Genomic DNA, 10,442 nt, shown 5'->3' on the forward strand with positions numbered 1-10,442 from the left:
GGACCAAAGTTTCCACAAGACAACCCACAAGAATTCTGTCTTGAGAAATGGTCTTCGCTTCTTACCATTGCAAGATCTAATGTTCCCAGCTATGGTTTCTGAAGAACTCCCTCGCCCTGTCACTTCACCTTCTGGAGAAAACCTGCCGAGTAAATATCCCACTGCATTTTTTTCTACACTTGCATTCTTTCAGTGGCGTATCTATGAACGTGACCACAGATAATCTTTTATTCATTAGAGGCAGAAGCCTCAAGCTCCCGATCCACGTCTTCGCAGCTGCTGAGCCATGCTATTTCGTAGGGTATGCTCGTTTTAATTTGCTGCTCAGCCCAATTCTACAATCGCGAAAACCTGGGTCGCAGCATGACCTGCTGGTCTAGACACCAGCCTGGGCATCAGGAACTCGGGGTTTAAATTCCGTCTCTGAGACACGTTCGCTCTGAAGATGTGAGCCGCCCTAGGGAAGCACGGACCGTGGCGACCAAACAAGCCAGCCCGGAACTCCCGTGGCTGTGCGCTACCACCAGCAAACGCTCCCGCGCTGTGCTCAGGGCCCTGCTCAACCATCTTCTAATTCAGGGCCCGGCTGACACAAAACGCGCAGGGAAAGGCAAGGGGCGCGTGGCCCTGCTTGCCCTGGGGCCCGAATGACTTCGCTCAGAGTTCAGGAGGCGCAGGCGGCAAGAGGAAGACTTCAAGGTCCATGGTCTCACCTTTCAAGCCGGTGACTGTATAGTAGACGACCAGGTTGTCGGTCTTCCTGTGTCGACAATTCTCTCTGGGAAGGCCAATGTCACCTCTAAGCGTAATAATGGCCCCAACTTGAGGGACGCGCCGTGAACATCCTGAATGCGATGGGTACGTCAAAGCGAACAGGGTGATAGACGCCACCTGTGCCTGAAATTCCTCACCGCGCACACAGGCTGCGACAGAAGGGATGCCTCTCCCGGTTCCAGTGGAGAGAGGAAGAAGCAGGGCGCGGGGCGGTTGGGGGGGATCCGCTGGGGACTGTTGAATCCGCTGCAGCCTCTGTGCTCGCGGTGTGGGAAAGGGGGTGTGAGTCCCCCGGGCGCGAGCCACTTTGCGTGGGGTGGGGGAGCGGGGCGGGGGGCGGTGGGAAGGTGATGGCGGATATAGACAACCTCAACGTCGACAGCATCATCCAACGGCTGCTGGAAGTGAAAGGGCCCAAGCCTGGAAAGAACGCCCAGCTGCAGGAGGATGAAATCAGAGGACTGTGCCTAACATCTCAGAAGATCTTTCTGCACCAGCCCATCCTGCTAGAGCTTGAAGCCCCGCTCAAAATATGTGGCGATATCAACGGGCAATACTATGATTTGCTTCGACTCTTTGACTTCGGTGGTTTCCCGCCAGAAAGCAAGTACCTGTTTCTGGGGGACTACGTGGACAGGGGGAAGCAGTCGCTGGAGACTATCTGCCTCTTGCTGGCCTACAAAGTCAAATATCCCGAGAATTTTTTCCTCCTCAGAGGAATCCACGAATGTGCCAGCATCAATCAAATTTACGCATTTTATGATGAGTGTAAAAGAAGGTACAACATTAAACTATGGAAAACTTTCACAGACTGCTTTAAGTGTTTACCGATAGCAGCCATCGTGAATGAGAAGATATTTTGCTGTCATGGAGGTTTATCACCAGATCTTCAATCTATGGAGCAGATTCAGTGTATTATGCGGCCAACTGATGTGCCAGATCAAGGTCTTCTTTGTGATCTTCTGTGGTCTGACCCCAATAAAGAAGTCTTAGGCTGGGGTGAGAATGACAGAGGGGTGTCCTTCACATTTGGTGCCGAAGTGGTTGCAAAATTTCTGCAGGAGCATGATTTGGGTCTTATATGTAGAGCCCATCAGGTGGTTGAAGATGGATATGAATTTTTTGCAAAGAAGCAGTTGGTCACTCTGTTTTCTGCACCCAATTACTGTACAGAGTTTGACAATGCAGGTGCCATGATGAGTGTGGACAAAACATTAATGTGCTCTTTTCAGATATTAACGCCGGCAGAGAAGTGGAGTGCCATGAGACCCGCAACACCTCCAAGGGGTAGGATCACAAAGCAAGCAAAGAAATAGATATCATTTTGACACTGCCTAGCTGGGACTTGTAACATATAGTATATAACCTTCCTTTCTAAAACTGTAATGTGTGTTGGTCAGCTTGCTCAAATAGTGTGTTTGTGGGGCCCTCCCTTCCATTTTTTCAGTTAATGAATGGCATTTGCTGGTTATCACAGCAAATGAAAGACTTCACTCCCAAGAAAAAAAGTTTTGTTCTTTAATTCTCTCTTCCTTTTTGCAAGCAAGTTTAATGATGGTGTTAAAGCTGTGCACCCCAGACAGTTTATCCTGTCGAAGGGGTAAGTGCACAATTGACTTTGTTTTTTCAATTCAGTACAACCCACGAATGATGTAAGTGCTCGTTTTCTTTAGGATATAAAGAGAGCCCTAGGGTGCTCAGTCTGTACATTATTGTCGCAAAATGCATATTATTGATACAAATCACTGTGAACATTTTTTAAAGACTTCGTTTCAAAGGGATTGCTTATTTCTCTCATTGTCTTGTCAGGCACAAACTAGTTTTATAGCTATCAACAGTATGAGTAACTTTCAACCTTGCCAGCATTGCTGGTCTAATGTATGTTTAATTAAAGCACACTTTCCTCTGCTGTATACTTAAAATTAAATTAAAGCCATTTTTAAAATGTTTGTGACTTTCCTAAAGCCAAAGTGTCTTTTGAAATATGTATTGACACACCCCCAAGTACAAGGAGGTGTGGTTGTGTACCCATGCCACCTTCTTGAGGATTCAAAACCAGGTGTTTGATTTTGAATAGCAATTAGTAACATAGTGCTGTTTAAGCTATTAATGATTACAGTTAATAACATTTTGCACATTTTCCATACAGTCTATTCATTAAGTAATCTTTTTACAGCTTCATCAGGCCTGAACTGAACCCGTGTCCATTCATAAAGCTCCAGATTATAGAAACAATACTTCTATACGACTGAGCGATTATGCTTTCTTTGGCCTACAGTCTTTATTCTGCTGTGAAGTCAAAACAAAAGAACTAACTTACCTATCCACCAGTTTATACAGAACTTACATTATCTATGACTTTTTTAAACCAAGAGTTGTTCAAAAGAAATCTGTTTCAACAGACAACCGTGTACAATACCATGTGATGAAACTGAATTCAGAATTATTAAATGACGAACTTGTTAAATCCTCTCAGTGTCAATTTATCAGCACAATACACAGGAGAACTATTGATGGCATTTTGACTAGATGGTAATGAATAAATTGCTCTGGAAACGTAAAACAAAACAAAACAAAACGGCATGAAAGCTGAGCTAGGGTCAAATTTGTGTATGAAAAGAAAAGAACTGAATTAAAAATGCATATGTATTAGATGATAGAGGACAAATATTAGATGCATATGTATTAGATGATAGAGTACCTTATAATAGAGGACAAATAATACATTTGCAGTAGCCCTAATTTCTAGTTCTTACCAAGTACAATGTACAGTTTCTGATATTTTCTTCTACCTGTACCATACTCCCATATCTCTTTTCTCATCCCAGTTTCCTCTCTCTCTCTCTCTCTCTCTCTCTCTCTCTCACACACACACACACACATACACACACATGCACGCACGGGTGCACACACACACAATTGTGCTCATGCTACAAAACCCAATACACCATCTCCATGCTAGGAAACTAACAATTTCCTGTCCAGTGTTCAACAACATATAACCCAGCACAAATTTTCTGAAAATGACTCACTTAAGCAGCAAATTAAATTTACAGAATTAATATAGTCTCAGCATTTTCTTCCATCAAATTAGTATATCATCATCTCCTTCACCCATGTCACAAGATGTTAAAGCACTGAAGTAAACTGTAAATCACTATAATCATCAGATTTGGCATCTGATTTTGAAAACTTGTCAAGAGGTATGTGTTCAGTTATTGTACGTTATGATTTTTTGCTTTTCTCTAGTGCAATGGCCCTCAACCTGGATACACATTAAAATCATCTAGGTAGCTTTTTAAAAAATTTCCAATTCTTAACCCCATCCTAGACCAATTAAACTAGAAAATCTAGAAGTAAAACTGAGAAATCACTATTCTCAAAGGTACCTCAGTGTATGGTTAGGGTAGAGAACAACTAACAGAGTACAAATTTACTTATCTCTATATATAAAAGGTTAATATGCAAAGTGTCCTCTCAAAACTTCAACCAGGAGACTGGGAGTTTGATCGCTCACTATGATATGCACTGATTACCAGGGGGTGGCATGGAATGAAGGAAGGCCCCAGCCAGCAGCTGGAAGGAAGGCCCTGGTTGGAAGCCGGAAGGCCTCAATCAGCCCTGATCGCCAGCCAGGCCTAGGGACTCTACCCATGCATGAATTTCATGTACCGGGCCTCTAGTATAATAATAAACTGGAAAGCCAGGAGCTAGCAAACGAAAGCTAGGCATGTTCCAGAGTGTGATGCAAACAGCTTCCTAACCTTTACTCTTCGTACTATGCACAGTTACCCACTAAACTTCTAATTATTATCTCCTACTACAGCCTGGAAGACCAAAGGATTAGTGAAGAGAGAAAAACTTCCACAATTTGGACTAATTGGTAAAGCCTATCTAAATTAATGGAAATTAAGCATATTAGAAAATTTCAAAAGAAATGTAGTTTCCTGTCTCATAATAACATTTTTATCCAAACAAAGGCTTTCAAGTTCAACCAAAGGTGCTTTCCTTCATTGGGTGAGACTTGCAGAGGTCCTTATAAGATTTCTTTTGATGAACAGATTTTTCAAATATGCATAATTAGCAAGTTGTACCAGTATAATATGTGCATAGAAGATGTTAACACACTATTATTAATGATTAGATGATAGTGACCTTATAATAGAGGAAAAATATTACAATTGCAGTATCCCCTATTTTTTTAATTCTTACCATGTACAATGTACAGTTTCTGATATTTTCTTCTACCTGTACCATATTCCCATATCTCTTTTCTCATCCCAGCTTCCTCTCTCAATCTCTCTCTCTCTCTCTCTCTCTCTCTCTCTCTCTCTCACACACACACACACACACACACACACACACACACACACAATCTTTGAAGAGGCAGATGTGTCATCAGCTCAACTCCCTAATTAGCAGAGCCTAGAATTAGTCTTATTCCCAAATATCTGGTATCCACCAGGCTAGGAACAAGAGCTGGCATCTTAAATCATCACTAAGGCTTACTGCCTCATCATCATGGATTAAACTCTGAGCAAGACTGAGGGGGACAAAACTCTGAGCAATCAGAGACAATAAAATACTGTAAGTATCATAATTATTACTGAAAATGTAATGAGAAAACTGATTCATCAGAACTCTTTTGAGAAGTATATTCCATTGGTAGGAATAAACCACCTTAGAATGGAGGAGGAATGAAACCATCAAGCAAGTTAAACTGCCTTCCAAAGAGTAAGGGTCTGGCTGACTGCAGGGCTTTTGAGGGGGATGCCTTTCGGACTATGGTTGACTGCTCAGCATCAGGTTAGGGAGGCTGACATTACCATCAGTTCTCACAATCCACCATCCCTGCCTGGCCTTTGATTTCCCTTTCCATCAGTGGTTCTCAAAGTGAGATTTCCGGACCTGCAGTAGCAGTGTCTCCTGAAATCTTGTTAGACACACATATTGTCAGGTCTTTCCCCAGACCTACTAAATAAAATACTCCCGGAGGGACCCAGCAATCTCTTTGTTACCAAGTCCTCCGGCGATGCGGATGCGCTCTCTAACCTCAGAAGCATTGCTCTAAGGATCACATAAAAACTGAAGAGTGACAACCAAATCAATGGGTGTTAAAGTAGTGGTCTTCCTAAGACCACTAGCAGTGCCCCAACAGGCAGTGCCCCATTCCTGACTAATGATCTGCACAATGTCCCTGCCTAGACTTCCAGTTTCTTCTTAGGAACGGAACCCTGTTTTCATCTCTAACCCACTGTGGCTGAAATCCTGCCTGTCACTCTTTAGCCCTTATCACTCTTCCATTTTCAAGGATGTAGATCTTACACCTTTATTCGTTCAATCACCAGCTGGAACAAAGTCATGATTGCACTAACTGCCTCTGATAACAGCTACAAATCCTTCTGTTTCCCTTTCACAATACAGATTCTACTGGTTTCTTACTCCTTCCATAGCGGTGATCTCCTTAATCATAATGGACTAAATGAAATCTTTGAGCTTTATATTAGCAAAGGATGGCTGAATGGGTAAGGAATCCCCTCACCCTTCCACACATTATCCAATAATGAGGGATGTGCTAAAATGTTTTTAACAACCCAGTCTCTGAGGAAAAGCAGCCCTGACCCATAGTTTTTGCCAATATCTGAGATATAAATACTGTCCCACCATGGCCATAGACATGAGGTCACCAAACGTGCAGTGGAAAGAGATGTGTACAACAAATTTATTTTTTAACAAATTATAATATATGTAGACTAAAACTATATGTTACCTTACTTTTACTTTTTGTTTATATTTTATGTAATATGTATGCAGACAGTGAACAGAACATAGTTATTATACAATCATCACACAGGTTAAGAATAGGGCATTGCCAGCACTCCAAAAAGTAAAGAACTGCTGAGTCATGTAGGAAGGAAGTAGGTAGGAAGGAAGGAAGGAAGGAAGGAAGGAAGGAAGGAAGGAAGGAAAGAAGGAAGGAAAGGGAAGAAGGAAGAGAGGGAGAGAGGGTGGGAGGGAGGGAATTAATGTAAGTAGTTAATTTAGTCCATTAAAATCAACTATGTTTTGGTACTAAAGTATAAGAGAAAAACATAAAATTGACCCATTTAAAATAAAAACATAACCAGCAAAATGTTAACACAAAAATAAATTTCATATTTTATAGAGCTAGAACTAATAATAATTCATGGATAACATAAGTATATTTCTTAAATCAGTCTTATAATTCTGTATAATATCATCCAATAAAAGAATGGATGATAGACTATGTCACGGAAGGTAAGTTCAACTTTCATATTGTGAAGGTATATTCGATGCACCAAGGTGTGAGGAAAAATCTGAGACCATTCAAAAATAGCAATGTCAATGAATTAAAAAACAATATAAAACAGGATTCATCACGAGACACAATTTATCTTAGGCCCAGCATATAATCAGTCTGAAATTCCAAATTTTTATGTGTGTAAGCATGCACAGTTACAATAGATCAAATGGAAAACATACAGGCACACTGTACTGGCTTAAGTGTCAGAGACAGGAGTCAAGTCCTGCTCTGAACTTGTTATAGGACCTTTGGTAAATCATTTACCCTCAAATGACTCAGTTTCTTCCCCTTCAAATGATATGGATTTATTTACTAACCCACTCAGACATTCATTTAAAAATATTTATTGAAAACCTATTGTGTGCCTAACAATCTTTTAGACATTGAGAATACAACGGTAAACATGTCTTAGCTTCCTGTGTATACCCAGAGTAGATGGGGAAAAAATATAAACAAGTAAATAAGAAGAGAAAAAAAAGTGAGTGGTACTCTGAACAGAATCCACCAGGTAATTCAATTTCTGAGTAACTGGAATTTTTCCTTAAAGGTTTCAGAGTTTTATGCTAGGGAGGGAAGGTTCATACTGTTTCTAACCATATTCACACTTGTCTAAGGCGATGTTCACCCATTCCTGGGGAGATGTGATATCTCACACAAGACATTTCATTCACTCACCACGATCTACATAACTACCAGAAATCAGCACAGGGGGCCGGGGGAATACCTGCTCCTACATATACAAGAGCAGGAAGTGATGAGCTAACCTTTTGTGTGTTTAGAAGATAATATATAGCCCGAGTTCTCCAGGGGAAGAACCCACTCTACTAGAACATGAACAGAAAAGGTAAATAACCCAATGCAGGAGGGGGTGCTTCCAGCTCTTGCATTCTTTTCTCACAAAGATTGATTTTAGAAAAACCAACTTTCTCTTTGTCCCTTTTGTGCCCCCCTTAAAACTTGGTATCAGGACATTTGTCAATAATTCTCAGTGTACAATTTCCATAAATTAGGTATGTATGATGTACATTTGTTTTGGAAACCAGCCAGTTTTCAGATACATCAATCGACATTCAGTAGCTTCATAGGCCTTGTCCACATGCAAAGAGACAACTAGATAAATTAAAACAGTGAACGGAGGAAAGCATGTGAGTGAGATAATGACATGACTTAGAAAAATAAGCAATCAAATAAATAAACAGACCTCTGCTACCAAGATCACAGTAAGTGAGGCCTTGGGCAAAGAAGATACCTGTCAGCAAATGACTAGCTCTATACAAATGGACAATGGCACTAGGTGATCCCATTGGTGTCCCAGGGGTGGATAACTGATGCAAAAAGATAACTATATACAGGACAATAAAAGCAGGAAACACATAGGAGGGTACAGAGGAGTGAGAGAGAGGCAGAGAGAAGAGAGCAGAGAGATCTCATCTGAGAACTGGTGCTGTAACTATAGCTGTTTCCTCACCTTCAATTTCCCTTTTATGACAAAAACCAGTCAGTCCCTCTACAGCTAGTCCTTCCTGCCAACGTCCACATTTACATTTGCAACTATATGTTACATTAGTCTGCATCTCAAACCAAATATCCCTAAAACCCTTCAAAATGTATTCATTTTTAGCCTTCAACTTTTCATGAATATTCAATGAGGAAAATATACTCTTGCTTTTAAGTCTTCTTTATTTTATTCAAAACAGGAAATCAATTTTCCTTGCTTCCTCTGTTATTATTTGCAAGAGTCCTAGTATCCAATAAGTGGACCCGATTTTAGAAATATATACAGCCTTTCATCAAAATCTTCAGACCTTTTTCTTAAAATTCAAATCAAACCCATTCAGAGAAGAGGGGCTCAGTCCAAGTCAGACTCACTTATTAACCAAAATCAGATCTTATTTTTCTTAAAACTGGAAGCAACACTCAACATATTGAAGAAAAGAAGTATACATTTCAAAACCTAACATACTAGCATATGTATTGTGTGACCTTGAGAGAGTCTGCTCACCTTTCTTTATCCCACTTCTTTCCTCTACCTAAGGTAATGATCCCAATCTCATCAAGTGGGGAAATTAAGTCAGTAATTTGATCCAGGAAAAGGCCCAGGGCTAAACTAGATGTGACCAGCAGAGCTATGAGGACAGACAGCAGGAACCACGAAGTGCCTACAGACATGTTGGCTAGCCTCATAATAAGGTCAATAAGATCTTTGTCAAACTCAACGGCTAAAACATTTTTTCCCAAAGTCTGCCCCCTGGGAACCCAAGTCCCCAAAGAGATTGTCTCTTAGAAAAACATCTGTAGTCTAGTGAATGCTGGAAACACTGTGTAATAGATGCACATCAGAGTGATTCACAATTCACATTAGTATATTAAAGCCTCAGAAATCTTGGGAGTACAATCATCTCAGTTATTGATGCGACTTCCCTGAACTCCTTTGACCATAGAAGCCTTTTTGTCAGAAATTATCTGAAGCAGTTTCTGGCCTAATTTGAGTTAGAATTACAATATATCTTTTATTTCCCCAACCTGTGAAGTATATCTTTCTTATCTTTGCTTTTGCCCTATAGTATCCACAGTTCATTCAACTTAAAGTAAGTCTAGAGTTTTGGGGTTTTCTCCTCATTTTTAAATGAAGATTAACTTTGACATTTTATCACTCTCTCTTTAAATCTTTTGAGAATTGCTTTCACTTACTTTATTTTCTTTTCAATCTCTTATATTTTCATCTGGACTTCACACCTGAAAGACTTTCTCAAGGACTTCTATAGGATTCTATTTTATAACACTGGGGTATTTAGAAGAACTATTTCCTTCTCCCTTTGTGCTTATTTTGCTTTGCTAACATCACCTGACAGAACTTTGCCTTTGCTTTTGATGAAGCCTCTTTCAAGGTGTGTTGGCATGTCAGCTGATGGTCAAGCAACTCTATTAAAGATTTGTAGTTGTTAAAGTGCTGCTTTTCTAAAATGTATCCACCACTTGAAAAATCAATCCAGAGAGTTCTAATATTCAACCCTCACACCTATGCTGTAATATCAGTTTCAACAACAAAAATGAAGGAACTGGAAACATGTTTGACCAGAACATGTCATTTCCTAACTAGTCTGGGATTCCAAGGTGTCCAAAGCTGTCAGTTTTCTATTCTACCCAGACCTTGAGCTCTCAGCTATTTTATATTCCTGCTCATACCCTCATCTGATATTATTTGAAATATCTAAAGAAGTAAATGATACAACTAAAAGCAAATTTAAATAATTGTAATGTGAAATATGCCACTTTTTGTGCTTCTCCTGAAAATTCTGAAAAAACCCTTTGGAACCAAGTAAGAGGAAAGAATAGAGGTAGG

The 10,442-nt window shown here is 40.3% G+C and overlaps 1 protein-coding gene across 1 annotated transcript; it reads left to right on the forward strand.

Moving 5' to 3' along the window:
* The first annotated feature begins 1,073 nt into the window (after nucleotides 1–1,073).
* Nucleotides 1,074–2,970, forward strand: LOC102775047 (serine/threonine-protein phosphatase PP1-gamma catalytic subunit-like). The gene is made up of 2 exons (XM_015563775.1): nucleotides 1,074–2,061; nucleotides 2,951–2,970. Exons 1-2 carry the CDS (start codon nucleotides 1,125–1,127, stop codon nucleotides 2,968–2,970), a joined length of 957 nt encoding a protein of 318 aa, XP_015419261.1. The 5' UTR covers nucleotides 1,074–1,124.
* Nucleotides 2,971–10,442: the final 7,472 nt, after the last annotated feature.

Source organism: Myotis davidii, unplaced genomic scaffold (genome assembly GCF_000327345.1).
Source record: "Myotis davidii unplaced genomic scaffold, ASM32734v1 scaffold1518, whole genome shotgun sequence".
Taxonomy (NCBI): domain Eukaryota; kingdom Metazoa; phylum Chordata; class Mammalia; order Chiroptera; family Vespertilionidae; genus Myotis; species Myotis davidii.

Bases quoted from the DNA above. Each gene is read 5' to 3' on its own strand.
- LOC102775047 (XM_015563775.1), top strand. From the start codon at position 1,125: ATGGCGGATATAGACAACCTCAACGTCGACAGCATCATCCAACGGCTG. The intron at 2,062-2,950 runs GTAGGATCACAA...ATCTTTTTACAG, and splicing joins ACCCGCAACACCTCCAAGGG to CTTCATCAGGCCTGAACTGA.